This window comes from Cylas formicarius, unplaced genomic scaffold (assembly GCF_029955315.1).
Source record: "Cylas formicarius isolate icCylForm1 unplaced genomic scaffold, icCylForm1.1 PGA_scaffold_10__41_contigs__length_53128322, whole genome shotgun sequence".
In the NCBI taxonomy this organism is placed as follows: domain Eukaryota; kingdom Metazoa; phylum Arthropoda; class Insecta; order Coleoptera; family Brentidae; genus Cylas; species Cylas formicarius.
Genome location: NW_026844214.1, coordinates 51,953,313 through 51,977,262, shown reverse-complemented (window position 1 = coordinate 51,977,262; position 23,950 = coordinate 51,953,313). Strand labels below are relative to the sequence as shown.

Below are 23,950 nucleotides of genomic sequence, written 5' to 3'. Positions count from 1 at the left end.
AACAGTTATAGTGATGGTAACAACTTAAATTAATCTCCTTTGCAACTGGAATTTTCCGGAATTTTCACATTATTCGCTTTTATGCATTTGGATGGCGTTTAATTGTGTTAGCTTGATGCGTACTACACCGCAACAAGCCGATCGAGTTATCACTTCAATCGAAAGTGGACTTGGCCAGCGAGCTGTCAAAAATACTAAGAGGTGTCAAAAATACTAAGAAATCGTCACCTTAATGCGGTTCAAATGCACCAACAGCTCCACGAAGTTCGAACAGTGGCTATTAGTCAGTGGACGGTGAGAAAAAGACCGAAGGAAAATAACCTGATCCCAAAAACAATTGCAATTTGTCCAAAACTTACTCCAGCTCATCCACAAGCACGCCAACGACTACATTGGAGAAGAATTCATTTTTATGCGTGACAATGCTAGGCCGCACACCGCAAGCATAGTGCAAGATTAAATTATAGAAGAATGGGTTAACATTCCACTAATTAGGGAAAAAATAAGTGTTGAGTTGCTAATTGTCAATAAACCTATTTGTTTTTAGGAATAAAAAAGAAGTAAATTTGACTCGTGGAGTTATTTTACTATGCTAAACCTAAAAAGCAGAAATAAATTTTAATCAGTTACCGGACACACTCTGTATATGTTTGAAAATTACCAAGAACAAAGGTTTATAGTATTGGATCTTGCGGATTAATAACTTTGTCCGTCGCATAAACGATTTTCGAAAGAAACGGTTTCATCGATTTTTCGAAAGTAACAAGTATTTTTGTACCGTTGCATGACGAAATAATTGATAAGGACTCGTAATACAATAACTTGGCGATAATTTTCAGCGGCTTTGAGTAGCTTTAGTTAAAAATAAGTACTTAGTTATCTTCTAATTTTTAAATCGAAAATTCTAGCCCAAACGGAATTTCGAATGGGGCCCGATTTTAATACGTTTATATATATATATATATATATATATATATATATATATATATATATATATATATATATATATATATATATATATATATATATATATATATATATATATATATATATATATATATATATATATATATATATATATATATACGAAGGACAGTAACGGGGCTAGCTGGTAACACACAAACGAACTGTTAATTCTTGGGATCAATGGGGAGCAATAAAAGATGTTGAAGCTCAAAGCAAAGCGGCAATTTATTGTAATATCTAGCTTTCGCCCATGGATACAGGCTTCATCAGGACACTAAATCATATAGAGAAAAAAACATTTCATCAGAGTTAACAATCTAACCAAAAAAAAAAGTAAAAAAACCTACACAACACGCCTCTTACAACCTCTACACATAGAGAGATGACATTGGTGTATAAAATAAAGTGGTTGGTTTGTTCTAATTATCGACATAACCCGCGATGGATGGATGGAAATTTAAGGAAAAATATTAGCTTCGACCACAACGTTGCAAATCAAATAAACTCACACAGACCATTAAAGTCAATAAAATATCCGGATTAATAATATATTTAAAGATAAAATGCAAACAATTTGTTAAAAAAGACAGTCCGTATTGTCGACAAGGAAACTAAATGTGCGGGAAATTATGTTATAAACAATTCGCAATAACCTAAAAATGTCATTCTTAAACCGGTCAATGCTACCAACTACTACAGCCAACTCTAACATATGTAAAACACCAAACAAAGGAAGGAACCTCAAACACGATAAAATTCATACAAATTACATATATAACAATTACAACCCATTGTGGCAATTAGAAACAATCATATAGGTCACTCGAAACACTCGAGTGTTCGAAGGGTTTTCGGAGCGCGAGCATTGAAGATGCCAAGTGAGATTTTGGCGAAACGTCTGCAGGATTCCAGTCGGATGCAGGATTTGCAGGATTCCAGTCGGAGTTCAACGAGCGAACGGATGATATCCCGGAATATAGTGTCATCACATTTTTCCATCCGTGAATCAATACGTGAGAATATATATATATATATATATATATATATATATATATATATATATATATATATATATATATATATATATATATATATATATATATATATATATATATATATATATATATGTAACAAACGTAATAAAAGATAGAACATAAATGTGACAGAAAATAAAATATAGTGTATCCAATAATATAAATAATTATGTTTGCAAAAATCGCTTAAAAAAATCACTGATTTTTGTTTGTTTTTGGGCTTCGTAAGTTCTATACTTTATAATTTCTTTCATTTTTCTAAGCTGAAGTGCATGAATGTCATCGATTCCCGGCTGTTCTTCAAAATATTGAATGAGTACGTTTACCGCATGCCTTGCTTCTTGATGACTTGTCTTGATTTCGCAATAATTATTCCCATCACGTTTTTCAGAACTTTCTTCAGAAGTCTTGTTAATGATGTTACCATCGTTTATGATCTGATACCCTGCTTTCTTGTGATCACATTCTATCCAGTCCTGTATTTCTTTATTTTCTATTTCTTCCAAACCATTTGTTTGCAAGGCTATAGATGCTATGTTTTCGATCGATAGCTCACCTTCATTTAACTGATTATTATCTCCAATAACGTCTTCATCCTCTGTATCTTCTGTCAAAGTCATTATTTTACAAAATGATTTTTAATGTTGGTTGTTGGTTGCCAAAGTCACGTTCTTCCAGAAATTGAAGCAGAAGATCATTTCTATAAAGCCTTTTCATTGTCTCTATAACCCCTTGGTCCATATTCTGGGCAATACATGTTACATTCGAAGGAAAATATGCTACGAATATATTTCCATGTTCTAACTTAAGTTGCTCTACATTAGGATGCGATGGCGCATTGTCCAGTAACAGTACAACCTTTCGTGGAAGATTGTTTTCTTTTTGATAAGCTCGAACTTTTTTTTTTGAAAAAACACTGTTTAAAAATTACCCTATCTTGCCTACCTATGAACACTTACCGTGAACCTTGTATATTTTTTTTTGTATATATTTATTGGGTGAAATTAATAGTTTCACAACAAAAGTTTTTAATCATGAATCTCTTGCAAAATTTATCGCTAACAGGGGTGTGCGAATTTGTTTCGCAGCCCGTTAACGATAGGTCCCGACAACAAAACAAATCACATTTTCCCAATGTTGAAACCTAAAAGCGATTAGAAATATTTACACTTTTTGATAAAATAGTTGACGTCACGTCATCCGACGACAATGATAACACCTCGGGGTAAATAAACCTTAACCGTTCAGGTGTTTAGCATTGCCGATGATGTTTTTGTCTTAAAAAACGATTTCGCATAAGGGTGTTGTGTGCCGTAGCATTTCGTATAAATGTCAAAAATGTAACAAAGTAATGTTCGGTTATAACTAAGGAGCGGAAATTATTCACACTAATGGTATTTGAAATAAGTCCATTCAGATAAAAGCCACTAAATGAACAAACAATTGACAACTAAATGTTTTTCGAAATTTCCCCAAAGGGAAATTGTGTTTTATATGGAAACGTATGTTTAAAAATGGAAAAACTTATCGGACAGAATTTGCATTTTGTAGTTAAGTGTTTTTAATTTATACAATTCCAGTTCTCTATTGAAATAACCGAAATTGCCTATAAAAATATAAAATATGTCTAGATATAAGAAAATGACCAATTGCTTTTGAATGGGATTATCCAAGGGTTGTCATTAACATACAACGCAACAAGATTATTAACTAAAGTTTCGGAATTTAAATTCAGGTAAAATTGTGGTTCCTTATAGAAAATAATTTTACACCTACCTATGTGTGTAATGCAGCGTGTGCGAATTATGCAAAATATGTGCGAGTCTAGTGTATCTCAGGAGATGCTCCCGCCCAAGTATAGAAAACACTATTGTATTGAAACTAAGGAAGTTACAAACAGTATTTATTTGACTCTCATTGAACGTGGTGCCAGCATCTTTAGAAGAAACGGCCGCATTGACGAAAATTCCAACATCAACTGTATGGAAAATTGTGAATAATCCCATTTCAGCGAGGAAAAAGAGAAGCGATACTGACATTTTCTCGAGTGTAGATGAAAGTGATCAAGATATAATACGGCGTAAAATTTACCAGTTATACGAGGAACAAAGCATACCTACATTAGACATCTTAATTAGGAGGCTTGAAAAAGATAAAACCGGTGTTAAATGTCGCAGAACTACCTTATGGAGGTGTATTCAACATATGGGTTTTAGATTTTAAAAAATTGACAAAAGGCAAGTTTCAATGGAATCTTCTAGAATTCGGAAACGGCGACTGGAATATCTAGAAAAAATTAGGATTTACAGAGAACAACAAAGGCCAATTATTTACTTGGGTGAAATCTGGTTCGGCGCTTATGAAAAGGAAAGGGTTGAGTTGGGTTGACTCAACTGATAAGTGTAAAACAAACACGCCATCCAAAAGAGGTAAAAGAATAACTATTTTGCATGCTGGCTCTAAAAATGGTTTTATTCCAAATGGACTTTCTCTGTCTGCGAAAAATATTAAAGATTCTTCACTGGATTACCATGAAGACAACACCGCTGATTTATTGGAAAGTTGGTTTAAAAACAAACTAGTTCCAAACATTCCTCCTAATAGCGTCATTGTAATGGACAATGCAAGTTATCACTGTAGACAGTTGACTAAAATCCCTTCCTCATGTGACACAAAAGCAACAACCCAAAACTACATGTATAATAACGACATTTATTTTCTCTTACCAAAAGCAATTAATTGAGGTTCTACAAAGCTTGAAACCATAAAAGGAATAGTGTGATAATTATGCAAAAAATTTAGGGCGTACAGTACTCTGTATATTTAATCCCATTGAACATGTTTGGTACCAACTGAAATCTGCCATTCGTCGTAACAATGTTTTTCCCCGTGTTAACTCCAACGTCCTCAAACTTATAGAAACCGAAGTTTTTAACATCCCTCCACAAAGAAAAAGCAGAACAATCGTATATCCATATGGCAAATAATATAGAACAAATAATAGTTAGAACAGACGATGATAGCGATAGTGATACTGATATATTATGTGAATAATTTTAAGTAATTTAAGTAAGTAATAAAAATAATTTGTCTTTCCTTAATTCGTTAGTCACTTTCTTATATCTATGAACAGACTTTACCTAATTATATGCCGATTTAGCGTATGCGGGAAGTGTCACCTAACCACGTGAGTTTCTTGTTAAACGGATCCGAACATTTCCGGGATAAACTCGGGACTCAAACGTATAATATACTAGGTGTGTTCAAAGTAAGGTGCCTTTTAGGTTTTATCAAAAAGTATGTATTTATTCATCAAAATTAATATTGTCCCCTTGTGCCAACGTTTTTTCCAATCTTCGAAGCATTTCTGGTATGGCCTTGAGTTCTTCAATCGTTCCAAACCTACTTCCTTTCGTGGGTTTCTTGAGTTTTGGGAACAGGAAAAAGTCGCGGGTGACCAGACCCGGTGAATATGGTGTCCGAGGCATGATTGTGGTTTGGTTTTCGGCCAAAAAGTTAGATAGAAGCAACGATGAGTGAGCAGGTGCATTGTCGTGATCCAAAATACATGAATTGTTTTCCCAAGCTAATACCCTTCAGGCAAGAACTCTACGCCACGATAATCAAAGAAAACAGTAAGCAAAACCTTGACATTTGATCGAACTTGACGTGGTTCTTTCGGTCTTGGCGATCTGGGTTCACCCATTGGGACGACGTCATAACCATATTCCCGTGATTCGTCACCTTTTTGAGAGTTTTTGGAACAAACTTTACTGAAACATGTTTCATGCCCAAAGATTTGCGTGACACCAGCCGACGGTCTTTCAACACCATTTGTTTGACTGCTTCAACGCTTTCATCAGTTATTGACGTGCTGGGGCGTCCAGTTCTTCATCAGTCTCTTCTCGGCCATCTTGGAACAGCTCGTACCGGTTATAAACATTTATTTTGCTCAAAGTAGATTCACCATATGCCGTTGTCGACGTTTCAAGTGTTTTGCAGCACCGAAATCCATGTTTTACACAAAAACAAAAATAAAAAACACTAAATGTGCAAACTGGCTGCAACTGCGAACATATGTTGGGCATATGTGTACCAACATAACAAAAAAATAGATCGACGATCGAATGTACGTAGCCAAAATTACAAAAGTCGCCTTACTTTTTGAACGCACCTCGTATAATACACATCGCGTCCTTGCTTTAAAAATGATACATCTCAAAAACTAGAAAAGAAATACGTTTTATTTCTCTTTGTTTCGTATGGTGCCGTTTTTTATGATAAAAAAAAATTTTCGATCTGGTTTATCTCGAGTGCTTGGACTTTTTTTTTTCCCACGCGTGGGGGACCTTACCTAATCGTTGTTATCTCGTATTTATTTGAAACCGAAAAAAAAAATCCGTTCATTGTCGTCAACGTTCCAGGTTCGGTAGAGGATTCCGACAATAGCCTTAGCGAGGCAGCGATGCATCGCGATCTGGACCAGCAGGAGGAAGCGACGCCCCAATTGGAATATCTGGACGACGGGCACCAGGCGACCATGCTGACCTCGCTGAACATGATGCGAAAGAACCGCCATTTCTGCGATGTCATCCTTCACGTATGTGCCTGACTGTACAATTTAACGCATTTTACTAAACAGTCTCGAGCGAAAAGGCAACCCTTCACTTCTCATTTTGTCAGCCGATGGTGGGTTCCATAAATCTGTTTGAAAAAATGTAATTATACTTAGTTTTCTAGGGAGTGTTTATAGTCGGTACGGTTTGCGATGGTATAGGCGATCACAAAACCAAGAGCATTTTACCTGCATCCACTCGTATACTAAGAATGGCAAAAACTCGATTAATTATGGATATCATTCCGGACTGGGTGAAAGTGTACCAAATGCGTCGACAAAAAAAAAATTGCAAACAGTACAAAACAAACAACATTGCCTCCTTTGTATATTTAATGCCACAGAATTGGTGTGGCCTCAGTGCCATTATTCCAAACTTTAAGTCAAATTCTGCTGGTGATGATTGTGTACGTGCTGGAATGCTTCAAATGACCCTCCATATTACCGCGCCATACGTTACATATATAATTAATATATGCATATGCAAGGCTTAAACTGCTCTATGGTAGTCGTCACTGTCTCTCAAGAAAAATAAAAATTACATTGTGCGAGTCTGTTGTGCTTCCTGTGTTCAATCACGGTGATATTTTATGTGGAAACTGTTTAACAGCTTTGCAAAAGCAAAGAACACAGAAAGTGCAGGATTCATGTTTGCGACTAATATACGGTATTAGACGCCGAGAGAGAATATCACATAAACTAATAGAGCCTGTTTTTATCACAAAGTTCTATACTACAAAAGTCCTCGATATCTGTACAGAAGGATCGTGCTCAGATCTCATGTTCATAATGTAAATATTCCATTTAGAGGTGCCACAACTCCTCCTCTACATAAAACAACACTATTTGAGCGTGGTTTTTCCTTTAATTCAGCTAAATTGTATAATAGTCTTCCTAATAACTTCAAAGCCCTGACTCCAAGTAGATTTAAATTTTATGCTTTCAGGTATTTTTTCGAAAAGTAAAATTAAAAAAAAAGCACAATCTATCTTTAACAAACGTGAGCAAAATAGGATGCATTAATAAGTGTGAGAAGAAGTACTTTTTTTTTTCTGTTATTGTGCTATCGCTGTCGCCAAAAAAAAAGAGTTGTTTCTCAATCCGTTAACATACTGATGTTATCCATATCTGGATTTCCTCCCATTTCTGTATATATATATATATATATATATATATATATATATATATATATATATATATATATATATATATATATATATATATATATATATATATTTATTTATTTGCAGAAAGTATGGATATACAGAAAGAAAGACATATTATTATTATTATTAATTGCTGTTTGGAAGTAAGCTATTTTCCTAATATTTGGAAGTTTGCTTTTACACACCATTAGCAAAAAATAACAATCCCAATCAGTTCTCAGACCTTAATCCAATCAGTATTCTTCCAAATTTATCTAAAGTATTGATCAGAATCTAAATCTCTAAAGCCTTTGATAGGCTTGACCATAAACTACGATGGTGTTTCGAATCGATTTTTTGAAAACTACTTAGCTTACAGATATTTTGACAATGTAAGTTCTGAATTTCTCCCTGCTTCATCAGGTGTACCGCAAGGTTCTGTCCTTGGACCTATATTATTCTTAATTTTTATTTCTGATATTTATATGATATACTCCTTCGATCCTAAATTATTCGATATTGCTTCAATTTTTATCAATTCAATTTGGATTTGGACAACTTATTTCTATGTTCTTCTAGGCATAATCTTCAATTTAATTCAGAGCTTGACTGAAACTGAAACCAGTGTCAGTGAAGCTCTGAAGAAGCCAAAAGGATGATTGCCGAAACGTCAGCAATTTCGACTAAGCAAAAACCGACGCAGGAGGAATCCAGAAGTTTTGTAAAATGCATTACAGTAGCCTGTGGAAGTTTCTTTGAAAAATTAAGATTCACTTGTATAACACATACAGAATATTGGAAAATAGAGAATATACTGGATATAACGGTAATGCTACTGGTTAGTAATGTGGACGAAGCATCATTTTCTGGTAGTTGAATTACAAGGCAGGGGTGGGCCAGGCATATTTCTTTCTTTCTGATATATTTCTTGAGTGTTGCCCATTTCTGGCAGTGTTGGATAATCGTTTTTACTGCCCGTTTCGGAAGAGTTATTTTACGAGAATATAATATAAGGTTGTGAAGAATGTGTGTGGAACTTTAATCAGTAGGGGACTTAATAAGAAACTTTAAAAGAAACCTGTTTACTTACAAAAAAGATAATAACGTCAATAAGTGATATTGTTAATAGCGGAGAATTGAAGAAAATTATTAAACGTAGTGATTTGCAAACTCACCATATAAATAACAGTGATCAGGACCTAATAACAAGGGAAATATGTTGTCCTTATCAAAGCGAAATTGTTTCTACCTTGGATAACCTGAAAAAGAAGCTAGAAGCGGGTGAAACCAATATAAATATATAAGCCGTGTCACCATCCACAGAGTCGTTTGTAAATCAATAGATCCATGATTTACCTTGATGAAACATGATTCCATACACACGCCACTAACCAAAAATCCTCGAGAGTCCGTCCCTGCTGTTCAGTCCTTTAATACCTACCGAGTTTGATGGCCGGCAGCACGATAAAGATTGAGACAGACTATCATTATCTACAGACTAATCATTATCTATTATTAAATAGAAAATAAATGAGTCCATCTTTGAGTATGAGCCTATTAGTTAAATTAATAATTGCCAAGTACAACTGATTCTGTTTCCCTTACTCCCAAGTAATATAATCATGATCTATTTTACTCTGTCTGGCATTTTATTACCTACTATGCCATCACAAATCGTGCGGACTATAAAAAAACGTTACCATAAAAGTGGACGCCACTGACTATAATTTAATTTCGGTACTTTAATAATATTTGCGAATAATTCGACTAAAGATAATTTTTAAAAATGCAAAAACTGTCGAAGCGGTTTTTTAAATTAATAAAAACTAGAAATAAGGAAACGAAGAGTATCAAATGTAGGACAGCAAAGCGAACGAGAAAAGAATTGTATCGAACACCAGACGGTGCGGACGTCTTGTTAGAGGGATAACAAAATAACAAAATGAATATTCGGTAACGGCGTGCATAAAAATTAATGAAAAAAGTGAAGGGGGCGTCTTTGCTCGAAACCTTGGTAAAATGGTTGTTGCTTACGGTCAGTTACACTGCTGGATTCTCCTCTCTCAATTCATCATAATTGAAATATTAAATACCAGTAGTGAGTAGTTTTTAAGTCATTTACGATTTTACCTTGTTATTAGTAGTTTACTTATTTAAGTAGATCGAGTTTTGGGGACTTCAAGCATTTTGTATATCGCGGGAGTGCAAAAATAACCCCATTTTCCGTAGACCTTGGTATACGGGGTATTTCCTAATGTTAACGTTTTAGTCGCGTCCGTTTTAAAAAGAAAGCTACAAGCTACTGTAGTATTTTCATTGAGTCGCATTACTTTAAACCGCCATGACAGTACTTTAGTAGTTGGACACACATAACAGATGGCGTTGGTAACAGTATACGCGACCTTTCCCTCTATCTTATACACTTTGGTTGGCACGAGGATTTTTACGTACAACCCTCAACGCCCTCTGTTGACTGTAGAGTATTGGGACTAGCGGGAGGAAAATTTTGCTTTCAATAGAAAAACGGAAGGCGTACATATACAAAATACTTGATCGTACCTTGTCTGTGCCTTTTAAATTTTTTCTTTTTTGCAGAAATACCGACCGAAGTTGTGCGGTGGTAACGACAGTTTTATTCTTTTTTTTTTAAATTTTGCGCATTTTTGAGTTTTCCTGAAATACGATCGAGTTCGAAGTTTGTTGGGCCGCAGTTATATCGCGTTTTTTTTTTGTCTCGGTTTAGGTCGGCAACATCGAGATTCACGCGCATAGGGCGGTGCTGGCCACCGCCTCACCTTACCTCTTCGAATTGTTTTCCACCGATCAGGATCAGACGCAGAAACGACTGGAAAACATCATCACGTACAAGCTGAACGGGGGCTTCGATCAGGCTGCTCTCCAGGTTCTAGTCGATTACGCTTATACGGCGAAACTGATCGTGAAATACTCACAGGTACCGCCAGGCGTCGTCGCATTTTTCAATATCGTAAACGAGATACAACAAAAGTTTGTTAAGTAATTTTTTAGTAATGGTTTTATTTTTGTTGTACCTATACCATTTTTTATTAATAACTAAACATAAAAAAGAAGGGCTTTTCAGCCGTAGGCATAAGAATATACGAGGTGTGTTGGAAAAGTAAGGTGACTTTTGTAATTGCTTTGTCTACGTATATTCGAGCTTCGATATTTTTTTTTGTTATGTTGGTACGCATGTGTAAACAGTTTCAGCCAGTTTGCGCGTTCACTTGTGTAAAACAGAAACGTTGAACGTGTTTTGTGTGGTCGGCGATTTTCTGCGGTCAAGAAAAAAAATAGAACCAAGAATTCGCATAAAATTTTGTGAAAAAAATGGAACGCAGTGCTGCAAAACGCTTGAAATATTGGCAACGGCATATGGTGAATCGACTTTGATCAAAAAAAGATTGTAAGTGGTACAAGCACGTCAATTACTCATAGAAGCGCTGAAGAAGTGAAACAAGGCTGAAAAAAGCACGTCAAGTTCGATCAAATATCGAGGTTTTGCTTACTGTTTTCTTTCTGGGAAAGCAATCCATGTCTAACTTTTTCACCAAAAACAAAACCACAATCATGCCTCAGCCACCATATTCACCGGATATGGCCCCGTGTGACATTTTCCTGTTTCCAAAACTCAAGAAGCAAGCAAGGTTTGATACGGTTCAGATAAAGGAAAAATCGCTGGAAGAACACAAGGCCATACCGGCAAGTGCTTTGATTATTGAAAAAAACGTTGGCACAAGTGTATTATATCTCGGACAACATTAATTTTAATTAAGAAATAAGTACTTTTTGATAAAACTTAAAAGTCGTCCTTTTTGAACACACCTCGTACAACATTTGATTTTTTTAACTTTAAAGAATGTGTAATTGAAACTTTTCTTTACTTGTCTAATGGCAATTAACATTTAATGTAGAGAACTATTAATTTTTTAGGATAACCTAGTTTTTTCTTAGCAGCCTAGTGGAAACAGAAACTTTTTAAAACCGCTACTTTGTGTTGCAATATTTTGACACCAAAATTTTCAAAATCCGTTAAAAAATAAGCTCACAGGAAGGAAAAAACCAGATAAGTAAATACATTTTTATAAAAACTCTTACCTCTCCATCTCAGGGTCGTGAAAAAGAAACGCATTAATTAATTAAACTAGTAATTTAATAGTGAGGTAAGACAATGCCTAGGCTAGCTCATTAACAACCGAGAAAAATTAATAAAGAAGAAAAGAGAAAAAAAATATATATATACTAAACCAAAGCCAGGTTGGAAGGCGGTGAAGGGCACCTCGGTCAGTCCCGGAAGGTGGTAGGTAGGCGCCACGTGATTCGAAAAAGGTAGACTTATCAACCCGAGGTTCCAACCCGTAAAGGAAATAAACAAGTGAATCACGAACAATAATTTATTTCCTTCAACCTGGTGGTAGGTGTGAGTGTCAAATCTCACCTTCAAGTTTTGGCGGTGCAAAAGAATGTAAGACACTATAATTTAAGGCTATAAGTTCCGCAAACCGTTCTTGAAGAGAACAGGCCACTTAAGCTACCCAAACCTCAAGATGTCCCGAACGTTACACAGCTGTCTGTCACTATCCCGGGAACCAAGCCAAGATGGAATGGTGGCTCAATGAGACAGCCGCAGGTGGGCAGTCTCAGTTAACCCAGCAAAGTCCGTCCGGAAAGCCGGCTGCTCGATAGGGGAAACTCCACAACTAAACATGTACCCAAGAGACAGCATACACTGCAAGACACCAAGTCTGGTCTGGTATTCCGGTGAAAGAAGAAACCACGTGCAAGGTTTGCGGGAAACGGAGCAACAATACGTACAATACTAATTAAAAAAAAAAAACCCTAAAATAAAATCGGCATAAATTGAGGAACACTGATTAGGTGGCGAAATGGTTCCAAAAGGTAACTTACCTCGATTCGAGGGTTTTCTTGAAATGTGGGGCAATGACAATTCTTTTCAAAATCCCTCGTTGAGGAAGATTCCCATTCCAAACTCCAAATAGATCCAAAAGTATGGGAAATCATAAATTAGTGACCAATTTACATATCCCCCTCTTATTGGGGTAGCACTACCGGCTCAAAAAGAAATCGGTCACATAAAAGAAAACCTGCCACAACCCCAAGCTTCAAAAGCTAGCGTACAAAATGCCGGACGATTCAGACAACCAGTTTTATTAAAAGGCTAAACGGGCACAAAAAATTAGAGGGAAAACGCCACTCTTGCCAACCTAGTCGACGGTACGCCGCCAGTAGAAAGAACAACCGAACTATATCTGTGGTGATGGCCGTATGGCCCGTGCCAAAGAATCGAGGTTGCGTCAACGAGATCGAATTACCCGAACGCTATCCATGGTGGCGACCGGACGGCCAGTCACAGAAAATCGAGGAAGAATAGGTTAAGAAACAAAACAATGTTTACTAGGCTCGCCAAGGAATACCGAAGCAATGAAAAGCAAATGTGGTCCCTAGTCTCATAGGGTGACAGATGGTAATGGTTATGACTCCTTCTAATGCGCAACTAATACTCTGTTTTTTGCATTAGTATCTCTCAGTAAACCGGTGTCACTTAAGAGAAAACCAAGCGAACAAGGGGCCACGCACACAGCCGTTGCAGCATAAAATATTTATGGTTCGGCAACACAATCGGCCGGGGAGTACAAGTCCGAAACTAAAGGAACCGAGTCTACAAAAGAACGTGTGTTCAAATTGCAAAATCGATATGAACCTAATAAACAAGAATTTTAATTGTTAAGAAGCACTCGCCAAACAGCAAAAGGTGAAGGAAATGGACAGTACAATTAATTCTACAAGGTACTAATAAAATAAACCCGTTACTTCGCAAATGTGCCAGCACTCTCACTTTAAAAATGCTAAATTTTACCATTGAAATATGAAACCGTCACAAAACAAAATATTAATATTAAAAATACTGACTGACATTTCTATCTGATTATCGATTTTGTTTATCATGGATTATCATGGTAAACAATAATCAATTTACAAATCGAGAAAAAGTGAAGAAGTGGAAATCAATGTTGTTGGATACGTCAACATAAATCAAGTATAACCTACGCCGACATCTTTATCAATTTGACTTTGTAGGAAAACTTCGATATTGTAATTGACTGATGGATAAACATGACGAGAATAATAATTTTGTTGATTATTGAACCTGTTTTTTTTGTCATGGTGCTTTAACGGGTGCACGATGTTTCCAATTCCTAAGAAATGAAATTGAAGACCTGCTAGATGATTTACCTCTGACCATGACATTAAATATGTATTTTCAGCAGGATGGCGGCCTCCCCATAATTTTAGAGATATCACTGAACTCTCAACACACCGTCCAGCCAGTTGGTCCCCACAATCACCTTACTTGGCACCGTTAGATTTTTTTGTTTGAAGAATATCGGCTGCATTTGATAATATAATTCCACAAATGTTAGGAAGAATTACAGCGAACACTCTATGAAAGTTTCATCTTAAAATAAATTGGTTATTAAGTCACTATCAATCGCACTTTTTTTATTTCAAATAAAGACGAAAATCTCTTGTGTCATTGTAAAACTTGTGTTACAGTAACACACGTTGATTCAAATCGATTCTGTCGACATTGTTGAGGTTTTATTTTCAAAATATTGGGTTGAATTATCCCAAATAGTGACAGATTTGAAAAGAAAAAAATATATATTTCTATTGTTCCTCTGAGTTTCCGCTAAAAAGTGCTTGTAGCTTATGGCGTACGTATATATACACTACTTACGTTAGTTTTTGACTGTATCCCAGTATTCCTAAAACATATCAAGTTTTTAACATAATAAAACACTTTCAACAAAAAATTCTAATCGTTGAATTTCAGAAGAAACTCTACCTTGAATTTTATTTAATTTTTTTAATACTAATCTGTGTTTTATTTCCACTGTATGAGCTTACCTAAGTAACATTTTGTTTTTATAAAAATGTATTTTCTTATCTGGTATTTTCCTTCCTGTGAGCTTGTTTTTTAACGGATTTTGAAAATGTTGTTGTCAAAATGATGCAAAAAAAGAACCGGCTTTTGTTCCCACTAGGGTGCTATTTAAAAAAACTACGTTATCCTAAAAAATTAATCGTTCATTACATTATTATTTGCCATTAGACAAGTAAAGAAAAGTTTCATTTACAATTTTTCCCATGATCAGGAGACCCGGTAAATAGTATTTATGATGGTCATAGCCTCCTAGGCACAATTTTCAAAAATTAACTAAAAATCGAGAAGAATCCTGTATTAACCCTTCTAAATTTCAAATCGCTATCTCTAGACGTTTAAAAGTTATAGAGTGTTCCAACTTTTTTTTGTCACTCGGTATATATACATATACAAAGACTGAAATCCATAGGCGGTACACACATTTTTTTTCTTCTCTAGGTTAAGGCGGTTTTCTTGGCGGCCAACCACCTAAAAATGGACCGGGTGAAGAAGATATGCGCGAACCACCTAATCAAACACCTCTCGGTCGAAAACTGCGTCGAGATCCGTTCCTTCCCCGGCATTTCCAAGAATAAAGACTTCGTGCAGCAAATCGACTCGTTTATCGAGAAAAACGTAACTCCGTCTTCGTCTGTAATTTCGTTCGCGACTAACCGCCGTTTCAGTTCAAGGACATCAGCAAGAGCACCACGCTGCTGAGTCTTTATTGTGCCAGGATCGAAGTGCTCAACCAATCGCGTGAAGAGATGTCGTTCGTCAATCAAAATTCACTGTGTCGACTCGTGCTCGATTGGATCAAGCGACAGATCACCGAGGATTCGCTCAACAAGGACTCGTTGTCGGAGAAAACCTTCATGCTGTACCTGGCCATCGATAACTCGCTGCAGGATTGCTCGAGTCTGCCGTCCGGCGACATCAGCGACACCGAAATGGTGCAGGACTACAAGAAGATGTCGCTGAAAAACGTCACCACGTCGACGAAAATGAAAAAGAAAGCGCTTAGTCAACCGTCGAAGCCCCGAGTGTTGATTTACAACAGGGAGATAGGCGACGAATTCGAAGGGGAGCTCGAACCAGATTGGAATCTCATCGCGAGCGAGTCCGTGGGAGAGCACAGTTTCTTGGCTCTGGTCACGTTGGCAGGCAAACTCGCGACCCTTTCCATACAGTTAAGGTGGGTCCCGGTTTTTACCGGAATAGCTTTCACTCCTTCTTCCAGTAAATCTGACCGATTAGATCAGCGTTTCTCACTCGAATCACGCGGTTGATATATTAGTATAGTACGACCAAAAGTATAGTGCATTTATTGCTTTGACGTATTTTACAGTACCATAACCGCAGACCTTCGCAGGACCGTGGTAAAACCCATCCCAAGAGATGGACCGTAACGAATATTTGTAGAAACGTAAATGGACCGTTTTAAATTTGATTAAATAGTGATGCTGCGGGGTATTTTCAAATAAGCAGAAGCGTTTATTTTAATATCAGGTGTGATATGTATCATTCTTGACAGTTTAATCCAAATTCCAATATGTTCGTATATATTCGACTGTGATCCTTCCGGTAAGTACGTATTTGTGTGCCTGATTTGCCATTTGACCCTGCTAGACTGTTTTCACTGGATAGTTCAAAAGGTAAGTGGTAAGTACTCGTACTCTATTTATCTTACAGGTAAGTTCCCTAAATCAAAATAAATAAGAACTAAAAGTTCAGATTTTCACGAAATTATATATTATGACATGACAATTGTTTCCACAACACCGTGTCTTTATCAAATGTAATATTTACAAACTACCTGGTACTGTATATACCGAAAAATGACAATTAATGTGAGAATTTAAGTTCAATTCAAAGGAGAGGTATTTAAATCTAAATGATCGTTAAGCAATACATTTGAATGTCTCATTTTGTTATATTTAAAAAATAATAAAACGAAAATTTCCAAAATCCCAAAAATCAGGTGTCTACAGGTTGAAATGCGAATGTTGTCGTAAAATGTATATTGGAGAAACAGGTAGATCCTTCAAGAAACGCATTAACGAACATATAAGAGCGTTTAAAAACAATAGTTTTGATTCTAATTATGCTACACACTTAAACACAGAAAAACACATTTTCAGGACCATTTTGATAGTTTACATACACCCACAAAAAGTAGAAAATTAAATTTATTGGAAGCCGTGGAGATTAACAAAACGAGACATTCCAATGTATTGCTTAACGATCAATTAGATTTAAATACCTCTCCTTTATTGAACTTAAATTCTCACATTAATTGTCATTTTCCGGTATATATAGTAGCAGGTAGTTTGTAAATATTACATTTGATAAAGACACGGTGTTGTCGAAACAATTGTCATGTCAAAATATATAATTTCTTGCAAATCTGAACTTATAGTTCTTATTTATTTTGATAAGTGGATTTTCATCAAGTAAAAGCCACCTCAGTTCAAGGTAAGTTCCCTGTTAGAAGACGTGGAAAACAACGTAGAATTTGAGGACGAAGTGGAGATGGTAGTGGAACCTAATGACAATTTAGGAGACGACGAACAACCTCAGCAAATAGAAAAACCGATCCATTTGTCTTTGGATGCTATAGAAATTGTTTTTAATGTTTACAATTTTATAAGAAATTCAGACGGGGAAGTAGGAGCAGCAAAAAAACAAGTGACATGACATATATATATATATATATATATATATATATATATATATATATATATATATATATATATATATATATATATATGAGTGTTCGAAGTGTTTTCGGAGCGCGAGCATTGAAGATGCCAAGTGAGATTTTGGCGAAACGTCTGCAGGATTCCAGTCGGATGCAGGATTCCAGTCGGAGTTCAACGAGCGAACGGATGATATCCCGGAATATAGTGTCATCATATATATATATATATATATATATATATATATATATATATATATATATATATATATATATATATATATATATATATATATATATATATATATATATATATATATATATATGATGACACTATATTCCGGGATATCATCCGTTCGCTCGTTGAACTCCGACTGGAATCCTGCATCCGACTGGAATCCTGCAAATCTTGCATCCGACTGGAATCCTGCAGACGTTTCGCCAAAATCTCACTTGGCATCTTCAATGCTCGCGCTCCGAAAACACTTCGAACACTGGGAGGTTATCGGCGGTGCGTGCGGTATTTATACTCTGCGCCGGAGATGGTAACGGTGCTGCTTGTGCGTGGGGGGAGGTGGCTCCGCCCCCTGAATTGTCGCGTTGTTAATTTCGCCCGATCGTAGTTGCGATGTCCCCGTTGGCTGCTGCGCATCGCTCTGCTGTTTGATTATCGTTCTCCACGTGTTGGATAAATGCAGAGCGTCGTCTCTCGTATTGAGGTGTCCGGACTTTTCTATTTCGATGGCCTCTCGTATAATCCTAGTCCTAAAATCAGGAATATTAGCTATTTGTTTGCAAGTGCCGAAATCAATTTTATGGCCTGTCTGATGTTGGTGCTGAAACAAAGCAGATGTTGTTTGTTTGTTTCTTATGGCTAAACGATGTTCCTCGAGCCTGGCTGAAATCCTTCTGTTGGTCTGTCCCACATACGTCAGGCTGCACGATCCGCATGCTACACTGTATACTCCTTGGTTTTCGAGAGTAATTTTTTGTTTTGGGTTTCTTAGTATTGCTCCGATGGTATGGTCAGGTTTGTATGCCGTTGATATGTCGTGTTTCCGTAATATTCGGCCGATTTTGTCAGTAACCCCCTTGATGTATGGCAGGACAGCGATCGATCTTCGTTGGGTCTCGTCCTGCACTCTCTGCTGCGGCTGTTGTTGTTTACTGATTGCCTTGCTGATGGTGCGCCTTTGGTATCCGTTTTGTTGAAGACAGGTACTAATTTTCTTCAGTTCTTTATCTCTGTTCCTCTCGTTTGTGAGCCCCCCACGCACAAGCAGCACCGTTACCATCTCCGGCGCAGAGTATAAATACCGCACGCACCGCCGATAACCTCCCAGTGTTCGAAGTGTTTTCGGAGCGCGAGCATTGAAGATGCCAAGTGAGATTTTGGCGAAACGTCTGCAGGATTCCAGTCGGATGCAAGATTTGCAGGATTCCAGTCGGATGCAGGATTCCAGTCGGAGTTCAACGAGCGAACGGATGATATCCCGGAATATAGTGTCATCACATTTTTCCATCCGTGAATCAATACGTGAGAATATCATACACCTTTACGGGAAGGAGATCTTTACAGCCACCAAGTGTTATGAAAAACTAAGACAAAGGAGGGTTATTTCGCTGTGCAACTTGAATTTTCTTAAAAGCTGCCGCAACCAGAACTTGCTGCCAACATTTACAAGGTTGTCTTATCACACACGCACCAGAAAGACACAAGCTATCCTGGACAAAGCTAGCAAGGCCCTACTCCAAGACCAGATCAGGCGGACCCGGTACGAAATTAGTGAGACTGAGCTACAACTTTTCAGACTCCACCTGAAACTGAGCAACAAGATTCATCAGTTGCTGTGGGACCGCATAGAATTATTAACATCATGGCGCACTGAGAAAGATAAGGACATCACGTCAAAAAAACTGTGGAAGAAATTAGAAATCCTTCAGTCAAATTCCAAAAAATCAGGACAAGTGCCAAATACAAACCGAAGCAGTACAGTTCATAATATTTCAGCATACCATCTTTCCGATACAGAAGTCAGCGTACTGAATAAAGGATTTAACTACGCAATAGCTCCAAAAAGAGTACCCGTCGAAGAGATCGTTTCCAACGTCGAAGCAAGTCTTTCCACCATAGACGAACAAGATGCGGAGTTAATTAGGCAAGATGTCGCCAGAGTCTTAAGACAGTCAAAACCACCGCAACCAAACTTAAGCAGAGAAGAAATGCAAGCCTTAAGGAATCTAAACAAAAACGAAAACATTCTAATAATGCCAGCAGACAAAGGAAATGCCACTGTCGTCATGAATACGTCGGATTATAATGCAAAATTGGAGGATATTTTGAACGACCCAATATACAAACTAGTCAACAGAGATCCCACGACATATTTGGAAAAAACAACTAAGTCCAAAATTCTCGATTCATCAATAAACGAGAATACAAAGAAGGAACTTATTCCGAGGGAAAAATCGAGTCGTTGCCCAAAATTCTACGGGCTCCCAAAGATCCATAAGGACGGGGTTCCCCTGCGTCCAATCGTAAGCGCCTTTAACTCACCATTATGCAAGCTGGAAAAACATCTGGCCAGTGCACTTCAGCCTAAAGTGGAAAAGGCAGATTCCTATGTTAAAAACTCAGAACATTTCACTCAGATTTTAGGTTCTCTCAGGATGGACAAGGACGACATTATGGCAAGTTTCGATGTCAAATCCCTCTACCCGAGTATTCCAGCAGAAGAGGCACTCTTGCTTATAGAAGAAAACGAAGATCTTCCGCCATACATAATGGATCTGTCAAGACATTGCCTGAAAAACGCTTACTTTATGCACAACGGGAAAATTTACCGACAAATAGATGGAGCAGCAATGGGATCATCTCTCTCACCTGTGATTGCCAACCTCTTCATGATTTACTTCGAAAAGAAAGCAATAGAGAAGGCAAATCTGAAGCCAAAACTATGGACAAGATACGTTGATGACGTATTTGTTGTATGGCCTTTTGGCAAGGAGGAGCTTTTGAAATTCCTAGATCATCTGAATTCCATTCACCCAAGGATTCAATTTACAATAGAACTTGAAGAGGATAACAGTCTGCCCTTTTTAGATGTGCACATCACAAGGACCGAAGATGGACACTTGGAACACACTGTCTATAGAAAACCAACACACACTAATAGATATCTGAACGCTAAATCTCATCACCACCCATCACAGATACAGGCAGTGGCAAATACATTAATTGCTCGGTCCTTCAGGCTCACAAACGAGAGGAACAGAGATAAAGAACTGAAGAAAATTAGTACCTGTCTTCAACAAAACGGATACCAAAGGCGCACCATCAGCAAGGCAATCAGTAAACAACAACAGCCGCAGCAGAGAGTGCAGGACGAGACCCAACGAAGATCGATCGCTGTCCTGCCATACATCAAGGGGGTTACTGACAAAATCGGCCGAATATTACGGAAACACGACATATCAACGGCATACAAACCTGACCATACCATCGGAGCAATACTAAGAAACCCAAAACAAAAAATTACTCTCGAAAACCAAGGAGTATACAGTGTAGCATGCGGATCGTGCAGCCTGACGTATGTGGGACAGACCAACAGAAGGATTTCAGCCAGGCTCGAGGAACATCGTTTAGCCATAAGAAACAAACAAACAACATCTGCTTTGTTTCAGCACCAACATCAGACAGGCCATAAAATTGATTTCGGCACTTGCAAACAAATAGCTAATATTCCTGATTTTAGGACTAGGATTATACGAGAGGCCATCGAAATAGAAAAGTCCGGACACCTCAATACGAGAGACGACGCTCTGCATTTATCCAACACGTGGAGAACGATAATCAAACAGCAGAGCGATGCGCAGCAGCCAACGGGGACATCGCAACTACGATCGGGCGAAATTAACAACGCGACAATTCAGGGGGCGGAGCCACCTCCCCCCACGCACAAGCAGCACCGTTACCATCTCCGGCGCAGAGTATAAATACCGCACGCACCGCCGATAACCTCCCAGTGTTCGAAGTGTTTTCGGAGCGCGAGCATTGAAGATGCCAAGTGAGATTTTGGCGAAACGTCTGCAGGATTCCAGTCGGATGCAAGATTTGCAGGATTCCAGTCGGATGCAGGATTCCAGTCGGAGTTCAACGAGCGAACGGATGATATCCCGGAATATAGTGTCATCACATTTTTCCATCCGTGAATCAATACGTGAGAATATATATATATATATATATATATATATATATATATATATATATATATATATATATATATATATATATATATATATATATATATATATTATAAGTACTTATGATGGATTGACCCCCCAAACGATTTTTTAAAATTTTGATAAAAATCATCCGTAAGAGATAAATTTATGAAATAATGTACATAAAAAAATTAGTACAAGGTAACAATTTATTACATTCTAGTTCATTACATTTCTACATAGTATCAGTATTAATATACAAAATATTCAAAAATCATCACTATCGCTACTGTCGTCACCTAGTTCAATGATCAACTTCACCAATAATCGTCCTCACTAAACATTTTCTTCATTTATTACTCGTTTTTACAGTTAGACCAGCTTTGCACTGACATTTTAGCTACCTCTTGCCGAATTACTTGAATGGTACTATCACCAAATTTTGGTGCAGTATTAGGAATTTTTCTAATTTGAGCTGAATGATACAAGGCATTGTCCCATCCACAATTGAATGTTTAACGTTCTTGGCAGATAGAAATAATGCATCTTCCACCCAACCATTTTTGAAGAATTGTTCCATTTGAAGGCGGCACCTCTAGGACACACTTGTTACTGTTATCACACCATCCTTTTTTTACTGTGTCGTGAGTGTCGAACCACGTTTCATCTAAATACACTATTGACTTATTTTGCTCTCGAAATTTTTCAATTGCATTTAAATAATCCACCCTCCATGGCTAAATTGGAAATTAGCCCTTACAGTTGACTTCGGAACTTTGGGCATGTTGTTATTGCTGCTGCTACTTCCCTTTCTGAATGTCTTATAACATTATAAACATTCTAAACAATTTCTTTAGCATTCGAAAACAAATGGATCCGTTTTTTTATATTGCTGAGGTAGTTCGTCTTCTAAATTGTTGTGCTCAAATTCTGCGTTGTTTTCCACTCTCTTCTTCTAACAGGGGAACATCTGCTTCGTTCCACGGTCTCCACATTTTAAAGTGTTAAAAATTCTATTAAATATTTATCTGCATTCTTATGATGTACCTTTTAAAGTCGATCTTTGCGAAGTAAATAATATTGAATAATATTGATCTGACCGAGAGGTTCTTTTTTCTTTCTTTCTTCTTCACTCCTAATGGCCACGACTGCATAAGGTCATTCGGCCAGCTTACACAATTTTTCACATTATTCAGATATCCTACAGAATGCCTTCTTAAGAGAAGAGTCTAGACCAATCCATCATCCTCTAGGTTTTTGTTTTTTACGTATACAAAAACGGAAACTTCTAAATAAATTGTCATAAAATGACGACCGATTCTTCAAACGGCTCCAGCAATCATCTTATACGGGATATCCGATCCCATCCGGCCTGGTTACCAGCGTGAATATAGGACATTCGGAAACCGTATTTACATACACCTCATGGAATTACACATCACAAATCCGTGTACATCCACGTAAGACGAACACTATTTCCAAAAGTTATAGGCACTACGTCCCTATCACGTCAGATAACGACTATACCTAACAATATTTTCTTTAAATGACACTAATTTCGACCAATTTCTATAAATATTTTGGAACCGGGCAGGAGCAACGTCCGCCATGTGCAATGGTTCCCCACATTCTTTCGACCGAGAGGTTATTTATTCATTCGTCAATCAGCCGGTATGCGATCTTCTTCGTTGGTTACCGCTACGTCTAGTAGGCAACCAGTAAAGCGCGTTAAGTTTCGCATTTTTGCATGATCGGAAGAGTTTTATTTCGCTCCCTAAATACCGTCACTGCCTTCATACCATTTATTAGCAGCTCATAATTTAATATTTCTTTGAATTCCTTTTTTTTTCTAATAATTACATTCGAATCACACGGCAAGAATGCTTTGACAAAATAAATAAGAACTAAAAGTTCAGATTTTCACGAAATTATATATTATGACATGACAATTGTTTCGACAAATCAATCATCAAATGTTTAGTTCTTATTTATTTTGATAAATAAATTTTCATCAAGTAAAAGCCACCTCAGTTCAAGAATACTTTGGTTACCTGTAGGCTTGAGCCATACATTGACTTATCAATTTCATTCGCAGTATCGATACCTCGACTGAGAAAATTTCCAGTACCTACTAGCTTTCTTAAAATTATATGTAGAAACTCTCGACTATTGCTACCCAGATACATCAATTTATTATAAAAGTTCGCGTTTCATACAGGTTCTATTGGCCATGTCGTTTCGTTATAAGAGCCCAACCCTATCTATTTTATTCTTTGGTCCAACTACGCAAATCGCGCGTTTTTC

General features: G+C 37.1%; 1 protein-coding gene across 4 annotated transcripts in view; it reads left to right on the top strand.

The window, feature by feature from the left end:
- LOC132697603 (influenza virus NS1A-binding protein-like) overlaps positions 1-23,950 on the top strand; it is a 50,268-nt gene that overhangs the window by 14,855 nt on the left and 11,463 nt on the right. For 3 of the 4 annotated variants that reach the window (XM_060663167.1, XM_060663161.1, XM_060663164.1), the window contains exons 3-6: positions 6,425-6,600; positions 10,504-10,713; positions 15,184-15,360; positions 15,411-15,919. In XM_060663167.1, the coding sequence (XP_060519150.1) occupies positions 6,425-6,600; positions 10,504-10,713; positions 15,184-15,360; positions 15,411-15,919 (1,072 nt within the window). Of the gene's footprint in view, positions 1-6,424; positions 6,601-8,053; positions 9,859-10,503; positions 10,714-15,183; positions 15,361-15,410; positions 15,920-23,950 lie in introns of those variants that run through there. The other variant, XM_060663170.1, reaches the window with a different exon arrangement.